Source organism: Salvelinus alpinus, chromosome 9 (assembly GCF_045679555.1).
Source record: "Salvelinus alpinus chromosome 9, SLU_Salpinus.1, whole genome shotgun sequence".
NCBI classification, from domain to species: Eukaryota; Metazoa; Chordata; class Actinopteri; order Salmoniformes; family Salmonidae; genus Salvelinus; species Salvelinus alpinus.
The window spans coordinates 7,709,134-7,727,791 of NC_092094.1; the positions used below are offsets into that span (position 1 = coordinate 7,709,134).

Sequence of the window (18,658 nt, forward strand, 5' to 3'; positions counted from 1 at the left end):
GTCTGCATGTATGTTAGTGCCCATAGATGTGTGTCTGTGGTGGGGGGTTAGTATAATGGTATGTTTTTCTCCCATGCCTCCTTGTTTGTTTGACAGCTGAAAGACAGAGGGATAACAAGGCTGTCCTCTCTTCTACTCCCCTGTCGTTCACCTTTCACAACATATTCACCCCTCCACCCCCCCCCTCCCTCCTCTAATCCCCCTCCCTCCTCTCCAACCCCCCTCCTCTCATACCCCTCCCTCCCTCCTCTCATCCCCCTCCCTCCCTGCTCTCCAACCCCCTCCCTCCTCTCATCCCCCTCCCTCCCTCCCTCCTCTCCAACCCCCTCCCTCCTCTCATCCCCCTCCCTCCTCTCCAACTCCCTCCCTCCTCTCATCCCCTCCCTCCCTCCCTCCCTCCCTCCCTCCCTCCCTCCCTCCCTCCTCTCATCTCCATCCCTCCTCTCATCCCCTTCCTCCCTCCTCTCATCTCCCTCCCTCCTCTCATCTCCCACCCTCCTTCCTCTCCATCCCCCTCCCTCCCTCTTCATTCATCTCTGTCCTCTCTCTTCTCACCACTTACGTATAGTATACACCATTCTTTCTTCTCTATCCTCCTGTCCTCCTGTTCCCTCTCTGTCTCCCATCTCTCCGATCTGCCCCCCTTCACTAACGAGAGAGCGGAGGATGACACTCGTTTTCAGATGACGGATGACTGCTGTTCTAGAATCAACAGGCAGATACGTGTGCATGCAGAGATGTTTAGAGACTAATAGCTTTTTTCCCCCTAAAGAAAGTCCAATTAACATTTAGGTGTGTGTGTGTGTGTGTGTGTGTGTGTGTGTGTGTGTGTGTGTGTGTGTGTGTGTGTGTGTGTGTGTGTGTGTGTGTGTGTGTGTGTGTGTGTGTGTGTGTGTGTGTGTGTGTGTGTGTGTGTGTGTGTGTGTGTGTGTGTGTGTGTGTGTGTGTGTGTGTGTGTGTGTGTGTGTCTCTCCTGTAATGAGAGACACACTGTGGTTCTGGTAGAGTGGGTCGACGGTACAGTCACAGCCCTTCGCGCTGCGCCCGATCACACACTCTTCCCCTCGTTCAGAAAGACAGAGGTTGCTCAACATCGCCTCCTCTCCTCGTCCATACCGCCAAAATACAGCTTCCTCTTTCATGTTTATTTTTGTTTGTTTGTTGACACATTACAGCACTTTGCGTTATGCTTGTTGTTGTTGTTTTTGTGAAAGAGTCCAACCCTGATTGTTTCTTTAGTAACAGAGCAGACAGGTGAACATCCGTCATAAACAGAAACAACAGACGGAAGGAAATTAAACATTATTGTGCAGGGTAAGGGCTTGTGTGTGTGTGTGTGTGTGTGCGTGTAGCCTGCGTGTGTGTGTGTGTAGCCTGGTGTGTGTGTAGCCTGGTGTGTGTGAGTGTGTGTGTGTGTGTGTGTGTGTGTGTGTGTGTGTGTGTGTGTGTGTGTGTGTGTGTGTGTGTGTGTGTGTGTGTGTGTGGTGTGTGTGTGTGAGTGTGTGTGTGTGTGTGTGTGTGTGTGTGTGTGTGTGTGTGTGTGTGTGTGTGTGTGTGTGTGTGTGTGTGTGTGTGTGTGTGTGTGTGTGTGTGTGTGTGTGTGTGTGTGTGTGTGTGTGTGTGTGTGTGTGTGTGTGTGTGTGTGTGAGGGGTTAGATGTGCTCTCCTCGGGTCTCTGAGCGCTGTGCTGTTGTTCCCCTCCAGGCTTGTTAGCAGCCTGAGACCTCAGACTGTGTTTTCTGTTTAATAAATATTAAAGAGACTTGTTCCTTACATGTCCACCTGCTGTTCATCACCACACATCTTTTATTCATACATACCACACACACGCACACAAACACACACACACACACACACACACACACACACACACACACACACACACACACACACACACACACACACACACACACACACACACACACACACACACACACACACACACACACACACACACACACACACACACACACAAATCCGAATGAGTGTTTAACCAATTCTGTATTCTGAGTATAATTAAGGCTGTGTTCTCTCCCACCGCTCAGCAACACAGCAACATGGAATGGAGTGGGGGGTGTTTTCATAATTCATGAGATGAACAGTGTAAATGCCTCGACATCCAGAAAAAAACAGAGCATCTAGGGGGAGGGGGGGAGGTTGAAGACACACACACACACACTCTCACACACACACACACACACACACAGGCACTCAGAGTAGACAGATGGGGACTTACTGACTCAGCTAGGCTATAAAATGGCTGACTAGGAAATAGGGTATTTAAGATGTTTTGTCTTTATGAGTTTGACCTCAATAGTGCTGTAATTGATTTTTTACCAGTTCTATCTCAATTTGATTTGATTTGACCAGGCCTTGATGTTGCTTCCAGAAACCTGGCAGTGTGGAGATCATTATGTTCAGTGATTTAAAACCAAATGGGTATTTTTCTACATCTGACAGTTAGATGTAGTAGCTCACTGTCTTCCATTGACGTCCACTGTCTTCCATTGACTTCCACTGTCTTCCATTGACTTCCACTGTCTTCCATTGACTTCCACTGTCTTCCATTGACTTCCACTGTCTTCCATTGACTTCCACTGTCTTCCATTGACTTCCACTGTCTTCCATTGACTTCCACTGTCTTCCATTGACTTCCACTGTCTTCCATTGACGTCCACTGTCTTCCATTGATGTCCACTGTCTTCCATTGACGTCCACTGTATTCCATTGACTTCCACTGTCTTCCATTGACATCCACTGTCTTACATTGACTTCCACTGTCTTCCACTGACTTCCATTGTCTAACATTGACTTTCATTGTATAACATTGACTTCCACTATCACGTTTCAGGTAAGACCCAAACGCAGACTGTGTCGAAGTAACAATGTTTATTGTAACAACAGGGGCAGACAAACGACAGGACAAGGCAGGCAGGGGTTGATAATCCAGAGTAGATGAGCAAAGGTACAGGACGGCAGGCAGGGTCATGGCCAGGGTCAGGCTCAGGGTCAGGGTCAGGGTCAGGGTCAGGCTCAGGGTCAGGCTCAGGCTCAGGGTCAGAGTCAGGCTCAGGGGAAGATGATGATGGGGAAGATGGGCGACACCTGGAGGGGGGTGGAGACAAGCACAAAAACAGGTGATACAGATCAGTGCGTGACGTCCACTGTCTTCCATTGACTTCCACTGTCTTCCATTGACTTCCATTGTTTTCCATTGACTTCCACTGTCTTCCATTGACTTCCATTGTCTTCCATTGTCTTCCATTGTCTTATATCACATCTCTTTCTTGGAGAGTTGGCTCAGTTGGTTCTCCTGTTCAACTGGAGAGGTTAGCATGAAATGTAAGAAGTGAGTGATGGATAAAGTACATTAAGGTAAAATATTGTGTTTTATAGTAAAGAAAGCATACAATTATGTATGTGTAGACTACGTTGAGTGCAAAGAGCAAAAGAGCCTGGACTTTTTACTTACTGTGCTGTATTGGGACTTAGTGAATATCTTTACCTTGTGGTAAAACACCTTAAAAAAAACCTGTTTGATTTGTAACTCCAGGAAGGATCTGATGTTGATGTACATCAGGGGATTCCTATAGTTCTCACCTTGTGGACTATATTTTAGAGCAAACCTGTCCGTCCAATATGCCATCATCACACAAGGCACTCCCCCAAAAACCCATTTCTACACCTTGTGAACGATATTTCAGAGCAAACCTTAAAAAGTACCAATCTCTAACAAGTCAACAAAGCATTCCCATTATCCAGCTCTGTTAGATCCTCTCTATATCCGGATGAACAATACATATATAAATCTTTGGAACAAATATATTTTTGCTGTGTGGTACGCCATTCTCAGGCACGTAACATACAGTGCAAAGATGGTACAAAGAATTGAAATGTAAACAAACCTTCATTGCTCAGTAAGTCGTTTTGCTATGGTCAAATAAAGTCCCTGAATGTTGCAGGGTAACTTTGCAAACCCATCGTTTTCATCTGTCCGAAAGGTCACCTTCATATTGATGAAAGACTAGTTCTCTCCTTTGCACAGTTAGATTTAATGCTCTTTGTCTCTTTTCTCTTCTCTTTCTCTTTCTCTCTCTTTCTCTCTCTCTCTTTCTCTCTCTCTCTCTCTCTCTCTCTCTCTCTCTCTCTCTCTCTCTCTCTCTCTCTCTCTCTCTCTCTCTCTGTCTCTGTCTCTGTCTCTGTCTCTCTCTGTCTCTCTCTGTCTCTCTCTCTGTCTCTCTCTCTGTCTCTCTCTTTCTCTCTCTCTCTCTCTGTCTCTCTATGTCTCTCTCTCTCTCTCTCTCTCTGTCTCTCTCTCTCTCTCTATATATATATATAAATATCTGTCTCTCTCTTTGTCTGTCTGTCTCGCTATATATATATATCTCTCTCTCAGGGCTACTGCTACACATCGAGGACAGATCATCTTCAAGGACGCACTCGCCCAGCAGCTGTGTGAGCAGGGAGGTGAGCAGCAGCACACACGTACACACACACACACACACACACACACACACACACACACACACACACACACACACACACACACACACACACACACACACACACACACACACACACACACACACACACACACACACACACACACACACACACACACACACACACACATATATATATATACAGTGCCTTCGGAAAGAATTTAGACCCCTTGACATTTTCCCCTTTTTTTAACGTTACAGCCTTAAGTCTAAAATGGATTAAATCATTTTTTCCCCCTCGTCAATCTACACACATTACCCCATAATGACAAAGGAAAAACGTTTTTTTAGACAATTTTGCTAATTTATATTTAAAAAAATATATATATATATCATATTTACGTAAGTATTCAGACCCTTTCCTCAGTACTTTGTTGAAGCACTTTTGGCAGAGATTACATCCTTGAGTCTTCTTGGGTATGACGCTACAAGCTTGTATTTGGGGAGTTTCTCCCATTCTTCTCTGCAGATCCTCTCAAGCTCTGTCAGGTTGGATGGGGAGCGTCGCTGCACAGCAATTTTCAGGTCTCTCCAGAGATATTAGATCGGGTTCAAGTCTGAGCTCTGGCTGGGCCACTCAAGGACATTCAGAGACTTGTCCCGAAGCCACTCCTGGCTCCTGTCTTGGCTTTGTACTTAGGGTCGTTGTCCTGATGGAAGGTGAACCTTCGCCCCAGTCTGAAATCCTGAGCGCTCTGGAGCAGGTTTTCATCAAGGATCTCTCTGTCCTTAGCTCAGTTCATCTTTCCCTCGACCCTGACTAGTTTCCCAGTCCCTACCTCTGAAAGCATCTCCACAGCATGATCCTGCCACCACCATTATTCACCGTAGGGATGGTGCCAGGTTTCCTTCAGACGTGACACTTGGCATTCAGACCAAATAATCTTGTTTCTCATGGTCTGAGAGTCCTTTAGGTGCCTTTTGACAAACTCCAAGCGGGCTGTCATGTGCTTTTTACTGAGGAGTGGCTTCCACCTGATTGGTGGAGTGCTGCAAAGATGCTTCCTTCTGGAAGGTTCTCTCATGACCGTAGCGTACGTGTAGGTATGTACGGCAGGACCAAATCGGAAAGATAGGTAGGAGCATGCCCATGTAATGCTTTGTAGGTTAGCAGTAAAACCTTGAAATCAGCCCTTGCCTTAACAGGAAGCCAGTGTAGGGAGGCTAGCACTGGAGTAATATGATCAAATTTTGGGGTTCTAGTCAGGATTCTAGCAGACGTATTTAGCACTAACTAAAATATCTAATAAGTTACCTGTAATCTTTGTCCAAACATTTTAAACAACTTTCCTAATACAACTTTAGGTATTTTTTAACGTAAATAATCTATGAAATTTAAGACGGGATAAACTGAGTTCAATACCGGACGAAAACAAAGTAGAGTGTGCTTTCTGGTCACGCGCCTCTAACAAACAGTACACTTCACTCGACCCTCGTTCTGAACTGCCATACTTCTTCATTTCACAAAGGAAAAACATCAACCAATTTCTAAAGACTGTTGACATCCAGTGGAAGCGATAGGAACTGCAAGCAAGTGCCTTAGAAATCTAGATCCCCATAGAAACCCATTGAAAAGAGAGTGACATCAAAACAAAATATCCTGGATGGTTTGTCCTCGGGGTTTCGCCCGCCAAATAAGTTCTGTTATACTCACAGACATCATTCAAACAGTTTTAGAGTGTGTCAGAGTGTTTTCTATCCAAATCTACTAATAATATGCATATGCTAGCTTCTGGGCCTGAGTAGCAGGCAGTTTACTTTGGGCACGCTTTTCACCCGGACGTGAAAATACCGCCCCCTAGCCTTAAGTTTTAAAGAGATGGGTGGGGTTAAAGCTTTAGAGGGTGTGAACGATGCTGAATGAGTGTAGACAAAGAAGAGCTCTCCAGTAGGTGTACCAAAACATTGAAGGGCCATTTTCTCAAAAGTGAGATTACAAGTTTATCAACTTTCAAAGCAGAATTACTTTCCCATTTTTCCTCAACTGTAGTGTACGATATACTATTTTCTAACTCTGAGTCTCTGCTTTTATCCCACGTAAAAAACACTATTTCAAATGTTGCTACATAAGACCGAATCGAGCCGGTTGTTTTCATATATAGACAAGTGTGTGCCTTTCCAAATGATGTCCAATCAATTGAATTTACCACAGGTGGACTCCAAATCAAGTTGTAGAAACATCTCAAAGATAGAAACAGGATGTACCTGTGCTCAAATTCAAGTCTCATGGTAAATGGTCTGAATACTAATGTAAAGAAGGTATTTCTGTTTTTATTAAATTATAAATGAGCAAAAAGCAAAAATGTGTTTTTGGGGTTATGGGGTATTGTGTGTTGATTGATGAGAGAAAAAAATTACTTTTGAATCTATTTTAGAATAAGGCTGTAATGTATCAAAATGTGGAAAAAGTCAAGGGGTCTCAATACTTTCTGAATGCACTGTATACCCTCCCTTTGCAAAAACAAAAACAATTGAATCTATTTTAAAATAAGGCTGTAATGTAACAAAATGGGGTCTGAATACTTTCTGAAACTGAGTGCACAAAACATCAGGAAGAAAAAGCCATTTTTTACATCAGCAGATGTCACAAAGTGCTATACAGAAACCCAGCCTAAAACCCCAAAACAGCATGCAATGAAGATGATATTGAACAGAGAGATCTACACTTAGTATACCAGACATTAAGAAAACCTTCCTAATATTGAGTTGCACCCCCTTTTGCCCTCAGAACAGCCTCAATTAGTCTGGGCATGGATTGTGGTGTTGAAAGCGTTCCACAGGGATACTGGCCCATGTTGACTCCAATGCTTCCCACAGTTTTGTCAAGTTGTCTGGATGTCCTTTGAGTGGTGGAACATTCTTGATACACACGTGAAACTATTGCGCCTGAAAAACCCAGCAGCGTTGCAGTTCTTGACACACTCAAACAGGTGTGCCTACCATCTACTACCATACCCCGTTCAAATGCACATAAATCTTTTGTCTTGCACATTCACCCTCTGAATCGCACACATACACAATCCATGTCTCAAGTGTCTCAAAGCTTAAAAAATCCTTCTTTAACCCCGTCTCCTCCCGTTCATCTAAGCTGATTGAATTTGATTAAACAGGTGACATCAATAAGGGATCATAGCGTTCACCTGGATTCACCTGGTCAGTCTATGTCATGGAAATAGTTTTGTACACTCAGTGTATATATCGGGTTAAGGTGGACGGACGACATGTGGCATAGTACATCACACTCAGTGTATATATCGGGTTAAGGTGGACGGACGACATGTGGCATAGTACATCACACTCAGTGTATATATCGGGTTAAGGTGGACGGACGACATGTGGCATAGTACATCACACTCAGTGTATATATCGGGTTAAGGTGGACGGACGACATGTGGCATAGTACATCACACTCAGTGTATATATCGGGTTAAGGTGGACGGACGACATGTGGCATAGTACATCACACTCAGTGTATATATCGGGTTAAGGTGGACGGACGACATGTGGCATAGTACATCACACTCAGTGTATATATCGGGTTAAGGTGGACGGACGACATGTGGCATAGTACATCACACTCAGTGTATATATCGGGTTAAGGTGGACGGACGACATGTGGCATAGTACATCACACTCAGTGTATATATCGGGTTAAGGTGGACGGACGACATGTGGCATAGTACATCACACTCAGTGTATATATCGGGTTAAGGTGGACGGACGACATGTGGCATAGTACATCACACTCAGTGTATATATCGGGTTAAGGTGGACGGACGACATGTGGCATAGTACATCACACTCAGTGTATATATCGGGTTAAGGTGGACGGACGACATGTGGCATAGTACATCACACTCAGTGTATATATCGGGTTAAGGTGGACGGACGACATGTGGCATAGTACATCACACTCAGTGTATATATCGGGTTAAGGTGGACGGACGACATGTGGCATAGTACATCACACTCAGTGTATATATCGGGTTAAGGTGGACGGACGACATGTGGCATAGTACATCACACTCAGTGTATATATCGGGTTAAGGTGGACGGACGACATGTGGCATAGTACATCACACTCAGTGTATATATCGGGTTAAGGTGGACGGACGACATGTGGCATAGTACATCACACTCAGTGTATATATCGGGTTAAGGTGGACGGACGACATGTGGCATAGTACATCACACTCAGTGTATATATCGGGTTAAGGTGGACGGACGACATGTGGCATAGTACATCACACTCAGTGTATATATCGGGTTAAGGTGGACGGACGACATGTGGCATAGTACATCACACTCAGTGTATATATCGGGTTAAGGTGGACGGACGACATGTGGCATAGTACATCACACTCAGTGTGTATATCGGGTTAAGGTGGACGGACGACATGTGGCATAGTACATCACACTCAGTGTGTATATCGGGTTAAGGTGGACGGACGACATGTGGCATAGTACATCACACTCAGTGTGTATATCGGGTTAAGGTGGACGGACGACATGTGGCATAGTACATCACACTCAGTGTATATATCGGGTTAAGGTGGACGGACGACATGTGGCATAGTACATCACACTCAGTGTATATATCGGGTTAAGGTGGACGGACGACATGTGGCATAGTACATCACACTCAGTGTATATATCGGGTTAAGGTGGACGGACGACATGTGGCATAGTACATCACACTCAGTGTATATATCGGGTTAAGGTGGACGGACGACATGTGGCATAGTACATCACACTCAGTGTATATATCGGGTTAAGGTGGACGGACGACATGTGGCATAGTACATCACACTCAGTGTATATATCGGGTTAAGGTGGACGGACGACATGTGGCATAGTACATCACACTCAGTGTATATATCGGGTTAAGGTGGACGGACGACATGTGGCATAGTACATCACACTCAGTGTATATATCGGGTTAAGGTGGACGGACGACATGTGGCATAGTACATCACACTCAGTGTATATATCGGGTTAAGGTGGACGGACGACATGTGGCATAGTACATCACACTCAGTGTATATATCGGGTTAAGGTGGACGGACGACATGTGGCATAGTACATCACACTCAGTGTATATATCGGGTTAAGGTGGACGGACGACATGTGGCATAGTACATCACACTCAGTGTATATATCGGGTTAAGGTGGACGGACGACATGTGGCATAGTACATCACACTCAGTGTATATATCGGGTTAAGGTGGACGGACGACATGTGGCATAGTACATCACACTCAGTGTATATATCGGGTTAAGGTGGACGGACGACATGTGGCATAGTACATCACACTCAGTGTATATATCGGGTTAAGGTGGACGGACGACATGTGGCATAGTACATCACACTCAGTGTATATATCGGGTTAAGGTGGACGGACGACATGTGGCATAGTACATCACACTCAGTGTATATATCGGGTTAAGGTGGACGGACGACATGTGGCATAGTACATCACACTCAGTGTATATATCGGGTTAAGGTGGACGGACGACATGTGGCATAGTACATCACACTCAGTGTATATATCGGGTTAAGGTGGACGGACGACATGTGGCATAGTACATCACACTCAGTGTATATATCGGGTTAAGGTGGACGGACGACATGTGGCATAGTACATCACACTCAGTGTATATATAGGGTTAAGGTGGACGGACGACATGTGGCATAGTACATCACACTCAGTGTATATATCGGGTTAAGGTGGACGGACGACATGTGGCATAGTACATCACACTCAGTGTATATATCGGGTTAAGGTGGACGGACGACATGTGGCATAGTACATCACACTCAGTGTATATATCGGGTTAAGGTGGACGGACGACATGTGGCATAGTACATCACACTCAGTGTATATATCGGGTTAAGGTGGACGGACGACATGTGGCATAGTACATCACACTCAGTGTATATATCGGGTTAAGGTGGACGGACGACATGTGGCATAGTACATCACACTCAGTGTATATATCGGGTTAAGGTGGACGGACGACATGTGGCATAGTACATCACACTCAGTGTATATATAGGGTTAAGGTGGACGGACGACATGTGGCATAGTACATCACACTCAGTGTATATATCGGGTTAAGGTGGACGGACGACATGTGGCATAGTACATCACACTCAGTGTATATATCGGGTTAAGGTGGACGGACGACATGTGGCATAGTACATCACACTCAGTGTATATATCGGGTTAAGGTGGACGGACGACATGTGGCATAGTACATCACACTCAGTGTATATATCGGGTTAAGGTGGACGGACGACATGTGGCATAGTACATCACACTCAGTGTATATATCGGGTTAAGGTGGACGGACGACATGTGGCATAGTACATCACACTCAGTGTATATATCGGGTTAAGGTGGACGGACGACATGTGGCATAGTACATCACACTCAGTGTATATATCGGGTTAAGGTGGACGGACGACATGTGGCATAGTACATCACACTCAGTGTATATATCGGGTTAAGGTGGACGGACGACATGTGGCATAGTACATCACACTCAGTGTATATATCGGGTTAAGGTGGACGGACGACATGTGGCATAGTACATCACACTCAGTGTATATATCGGGTTAAGGTGGACGGACGACATGTGGCATAGTACATCACACTCAGTGTATATATCGGGTTAAGGTGGACGGACGACATGTGGCATAGTACATCACACTCAGTGTATATATCGGGTTAAGGTGGACGGACGACATGTGGCATAGTACATCACACTCAGTGTATATATCGGGTTAAGGTGGACGGACGACATGTGGCATAGTACATCACACTCAGTGTATATATAGGGTTAAGGTGGACGGACGACATGTGGCATAGTACATCACACTCAGTGTATATATCGGGTTAAGGTGGACGGACGACATGTGGCATAGTACATCACACTCAGTGTATATATCGGGTTAAGGTGGACGGACGACATGTGGCATAGTACATCACACTCAGTGTATATATCGGGTTAAGGTGGACGGACGACATGTGGCATAGTACATCACACTCAGTGTATATATAGGGTTAAGGTGGACGGACGACATGTGGCATAGTACATCACACTCAGTGTATATATCGGGTTAAGGTGGACGGACGACATGTGGCATAGTACATCACACTCAGTGTATATATCGGGTTAAGGTGGACGGACGACATGTGGCATAGTACATCACACTCAGTGTATATATCGGGTTAAGGTGGACGGACGACATGTGGCATAGTACATCACACTCAGTGTATATATCGGGTTAAGGTGGACGGACGACATGTGGCATAGTACATCACACTCAGTGTATATATCGGGTTAAGGTGGACGGACGACATGTGGCATAGTACATCACACTCAGTGTATATATCGGGTTAAGGTGGACGGACGACATGTGGCATAGTACATCACACTCAGTGTATATATCGGGTTAAGGTGGACGGACGACATGTGGCATAGTACATCACACTCAGTGTATATATCGGGTTAAGGTGGACGGACGACATGTGGCATAGTACATCACACTCAGTGTATATATCGGGTTAAGGTGGACGGACGACATGTGGCATAGTACATCACACTCAGTGTATATATCGGGTTAAGGTGGACGGACGACATGTGGCATAGTACATCACACTCAGTGTATATATCGGGTTAAGGTGGACGGACGACATGTGGCATAGTACATCACACTCAGTGTATATATCGGGTTAAGGTGGACGGACGACATGTGGCATAGTACATCACACTCAGTGTATATATCGGGTTAAGGTGGACGGACGACATGTGGCATAGTACATCACACTCAGTGTATATATCGGGTTAAGGTGGACGGACGACATGTGGCATAGTACATCACACTCAGTGTATATATCGGGTTAAGGTGGACGGACGACATGTGGCATAGTACATCACACTCAGTGTATATATCGGGTTAAGGTGGACGGACGACATGTGGCATAGTACATCACACTCAGTGTATATATCGGGTTAAGGTGGACGGACGACATGTGGCATAGTACATCACACTCAGTGTATATATCGGGTTAAGGTGGACGGACGACATGTGGCATAGTACATCACACTCAGTGTATATATCGGGTTAAGGTGGACGGACGACATGTGGCATAGTACATCACACTCAGTGTATATATCGGGTTAAGGTGGACGGACGACATGTGGCATAGTACATCACACTCAGTGTATATATCGGGTTAAGGTGGACGGACGACATGTGGCATAGTACATCACACTCAGTGTATATATCGGGTTAAGGTGGACGGACGACATGTGGCATAGTACATCACACTCAGTGTATATATCGGGTTAAGGTGGACGGACGACATGTGGCATAGTACATCACACTCAGTGTATATATCGGGTTAAGGTGGACGGACGACATGTGGCATAGTACATCACACTCAGTGTATATATCGGGTTAAGGTGGACGGACGACATGTGGCATAGTACATCACACTCAGTGTATATATCGGGTTAAGGTGGACGGACGACATGTGGCATAGTACATCACACTCAGTGTATATATCGGGTTAAGGTGGACGGACGACATGTGGCATAGTACATCACACTCAGTGTATATATCGGGTTAAGGTGGACGGACGACATGTGGCATAGTACATCACACTCAGTGTATATATCGGGTTAAGGTGGACGGACGACATGTGGCATAGTACATCACACTCAGTGTATATATCGGGTTAAGGTGGACGGACGACATGTGGCATAGTACATCACACTCAGTGTATATATCGGGTTAAGGTGGACGGACGACATGTGGCATAGTACATCACACTCAGTGTATATATCGGGTTAAGGTGGACGGACGACATGTGGCATAGTACATCACACTCAGTGTATATATCGGGTTAAGGTGGACGGACGACATGTGGCATAGTACATCACACTCAGTGTATATATCGGGTTAAGGTGGACGGACGACATGTGGCATAGTACATCACACTCAGTGTATATATCGGGTTAAGGTGGACGGACGACATGTGGCATAGTACATCACACTCAGTGTATATATCGGGTTAAGGTGGACGGACGACATGTGGCATAGTACATCACACTCAGTGTATATATCGGGTTAAGGTGGACGGACGACATGTGGCATAGTACATCACACTCAGTGTATATATCGGGTTAAGGTGGACGGACGACATGTGGCATAGTACATCACACTCAGTGTATATATCGGGTTAAGGTGGACGGACGACATGTGGCATAGTACATCACACTCAGTGTATATATCGGGTTAAGGTGGACGGACGACATGTGGCATAGTACATCACACTCAGTGTATATATCGGGTTAAGGTGGACGGACGACATGTGGCATAGTACATCACACTCAGTGTATATATCGGGTTAAGGTGGACGGACGACATGTGGCATAGTACATCACACTCAGTGTATATATCGGGTTAAGGTGGACGGACGACATGTGGCATAGTACATCACACTCAGTGTATATATCGGGTTAAGGTGGACGGACGACATGTGGCATAGTACATCACACTCAGTGTATATATCGGGTTAAGGTGGACGGACGACATGTGGCATAGTACATCACACTCAGTGTATATATCGGGTTAAGGTGGACGGACGACATGTGGCATAGTACATCACACTCAGTGTATATATCGGGTTAAGGTGGACGGACGACATGTGGCATAGTACATCACACTCAGTGTATATATCGGGTTAAGGTGGACGGACGACATGTGGCATAGTACATCACACTCAGTGTATATATCGGGTTAAGGTGGACGGACGACATGTGGCATAGTACATCACACTCAGTGTATATATCGGGTTAAGGTGGACGGACGACATGTGGCATAGTACATCACACTCAGTGTATATATCGGGTTAAGGTGGACGGACGACATGTGGCATAGTACATCACACTCAGTGTATATATCGGGTTAAGGTGGACGGACGACATGTGGCATAGTACATCACACTCAGTGTATATATCGGGTTAAGGTGGACGGACGACATGTGGCATAGTACATCACACTCAGTGTATATATCGGGTTAAGGTGGACGGACGACATGTGGCATAGTACATCACACTCAGTGTATATATCGGGTTAAGGTGGACGGACGACATGTGGCATAGTACATCACACTCAGTGTATATATCGGGTTAAGGTGGACGGACGACATGTGGCATAGTACATCACACTCAGTGTATATATCGGGTTAAGGTGGACGGACGACATGTGGCATAGTACATCACACTCAGTGTATATATCGGGTTAAGGTGGACGGACGACATGTGGCATAGTACATCACACTCAGTGTATATATCGGGTTAAGGTGGACGGACGACATGTGGCATAGTACATCACACTCAGTGTATATATCGGGTTAAGGTGGACGGACGACATGTGGCATAGTACATCACACTCAGTGTATATATCGGGTTAAGGTGGACGGACGACATGTGGCATAGTACATCACACTCAGTGTATATATCGGGTTAAGGTGGACGGACGACATGTGGCATAGTACATCACACTCAGTGTATATATCGGGTTAAGGTGGACGGACGACATGTGGCATAGTACATCACACTCAGTGTATATATCGGGTTAAGGTGGACGGACGACATGTGGCATAGTACATCACACTCAGTGTATATATCGGGTTAAGGTGGACGGACGACATGTGGCATAGTACATCACACTCAGTGTATATATCGGGTTAAGGTGGACGGACGACATGTGGCATAGTACATCACACTCAGTGTATATATCGGGTTAAGGTGGACGGACGACATGTGGCATAGTACATCACACTCAGTGTATATATCGGGTTAAGGTGGACGGACGACATGTGGCATAGTACATCACACTCAGTGTATATATCGGGTTAAGGTGGACGGACGACATGTGGCATAGTACATCACACTCAGTGTATATATCGGGTTAAGGTGGACGGACGACATGTGGCATAGTACATCACACTCAGTGTATATATCGGGTTAAGGTGGACGGACGACATGTGGCATAGTACATCACACTCAGTGTATATATCGGGTTAAGGTGGACGGACGACATGTGGCATAGTACATCACACTCAGTGTATATATCGGGTTAAGGTGGACGGACGACATGTGGCATAGTACATCACACTCAGTGTATATATCGGGTTAAGGTGGACGGACGACATGTGGCATAGTACATCACACTCAGTGTATATATCGGGTTAAGGTGGACGGACGACATGTGGCATAGTACATCACACTCAGTGTATATATCGGGTTAAGGTGGACGGACGACATGTGGCATAGTACATCACACTCAGTGTATATATCGGGTTAAGGTGGACGGACGACATGTGGCATAGTACATCACACTCAGTGTATATATCGGGTTAAGGTGGACGGACGACATGTGGCATAGTACATCACACTCAGTGTATATATCGGGTTAAGGTGGACGGACGACATGTGGCATAGTACATCACACTCAGTGTATATATCGGGTTAAGGTGGACGGACGACATGTGGCATAGTACATCACACTCAGTGTATATATCGGGTTAAGGTGGACGGACGACATGTGGCATAGTACATCACACTCAGTGTATATATCGGGTTAAGGTGGACGGACGACATGTGGCATAGTACATCACACTCAGTGTATATATCGGGTTAAGGTGGACGGACGACATGTGGCATAGTACATCACACTCAGTGTATATATCGGGTTAAGGTGGACGGACGACATGTGGCATAGTACATCACACTCAGTGTATATATCGGGTTAAGGTGGACGGACGACATGTGGCATAGTACATCACACTCAGTGTATATATCGGGTTAAGGTGGACGGACGACATGTGGCATAGTACATCACACTCAGTGTATATATCGGGTTAAGGTGGACGGACGACATGTGGCATAGTACATCACACTCAGTGTATATATCGGGTTAAGGTGGACGGACGACATGTGGCATAGTACATCACACTCAGTGTATATATCGGGTTAAGGTGGACGGACGACATGTGGCATAGTACATCACACTCAGTGTATATATCGGGTTAAGGTGGACGGACGACATGTGGCATAGTACATCACACTCAGTGTATATATCGGGTTAAGGTGGACGGACGACATGTGGCATAGTACATCACACTCAGTGTATATATCGGGTTAAGGTGGACGGACGACATGTGGCATAGTACATCACACTCAGTGTATATATCGGGTTAAGGTGGACGGACGACATGTGGCATAGTACATCACACTCAGTGTATATATCGGGTTAAGGTGGACGGACGACATGTGGCATAGTACATCACACTCAGTGTATATATCGGGTTAAGGTGGACGGACGACATGTGGCATAGTACATCACACTCAGTGTATATATCGGGTTAAGGTGGACGGACGACATGTGGCATAGTACATCACACTCAGTGTATATATCGGGTTAAGGTGGACGGACGACATGTGGCATAGTACATCACACTCAGTGTATATATCGGGTTAAGGTGGACGGACGACATGTGGCATAGTACATCACACTCAGTGTATATATCGGGTTAAGGTGGACGGACGACATGTGGCATAGTACATCACACTCAGTGTATATATCGGGTTAAGGTGGACGGACGACATGTGGCATAGTACATCACACTCAGTGTATATATCGGGTTAAGGTGGACGGACGACATGTGGCATAGTACATCACACTCAGTGTATATATCGGGTTAAGGTGGACGGACGACATGTGGCATAGTACATCACACTCAGTGTATATATCGGGTTAAGGTGGACGGACGACATGTGGCATAGTACATCACACTCAGTGTATATATCGGGTTAAGGTGGACGGACGACATGTGGCATAGTACATCACACTCAGTGTATATATCGGGTTAAGGTGGACGGACGACATGTGGCATAGTACATCACACTCAGTGTATATATCGGGTTAAGGTGGACGGACGACATGTGGCATAGTACATCACACTCAGTGTATATATCGGGTTAAGGTGGACGGACGACATGTGGCATAGTACATCACACTCAGTGTATATATCGGGTTAAGGTGGACGGACGACATGTGGCATAGTACATCACACTCAGTGTATATATCGGGTTAAGGTGGACGGACGACATGTGGCATAGTACATCACACTCAGTGTATATATCGGGTTAAGGTGGACGGACGACATGTGGCATAGTACATCACACTCAGTGTATATATCGGGTTAAGGTGGACGGACGACATGTGGCATAGTACATCACACTCAGTGTATATATCGGGTTAAGGTGGACGGACGACATGTGGCATAGTACATCACACTCAGTGTATATATCGGGTTAAGGTGGACGGACGACATGTGGCATAGTACATCACACTCAGTGTATATATCGGGTTAAGGTGGACGGACGACATGTGGCATAGTACATCACACTCAGTGTATATATCGGGTTAAGGTGGACGGACGACATGTGGCATAGTACATCACACTCAGTGTATATATCGGGTTAAGGTGGACGGACGACATGTGGCATAGTACATCACACTCAGTGTATATATCGGGTTAAGGTGGACGGACGACATGTGGCATAGTACATCACACTCAGTGTATATATCGGGTTAAGGTGGACGGACGACATGTGGCATAGTACATCACACTCAGTGTATATATCGGGTTAAGGTGGACGGACGACATGTGGCATAGTACATCACACTCAGTGTATATATCGGGTTAAGGTGGACGGACGACATGTGGCATAGTACATCACACTCAGTGTATATATCGGGTTAAGGTGGACGGACGACATGTGGCATAGTACATCACACTCAGTGTATATATCGGGTTAAGGTGGACGGACGACATGTGGCATAGTACATCACACTCAGTGTATATATCGGGTTAAGGTGGACGGACGACATGTGGCATAGTACATCACACTCAGTGTATATATCGGGTTAAGGTGGACGGACGACATGTGGCATAGTACATCACACTCAGTGTATATATCGGGTTAAGGTGGACGGACGACATGTGGCATAGTACATCACACTCAGTGTATATATCGGGTTAAGGTGGACGGACGACATGTGGCATAGTACA

The 18,658-nt window shown here is 45.6% G+C and overlaps 1 protein-coding gene across 1 annotated transcript in view; it reads left to right on the top strand.

Moving 5' to 3' along the window:
* Nucleotides 1-18,658, top strand: part of LOC139584249 (reelin-like) — a 356,507-nt gene that overhangs the window by 195,766 nt on the left and 142,083 nt on the right. Inside the window, exon 4 of the mRNA XM_071415869.1 lies at nucleotides 4,397-4,467. Coding sequence (XP_071271970.1) covers nucleotides 4,397-4,467 — 71 coding nt within the window. The remainder of the gene's footprint in view (nucleotides 1-4,396; nucleotides 4,468-18,658) is intronic.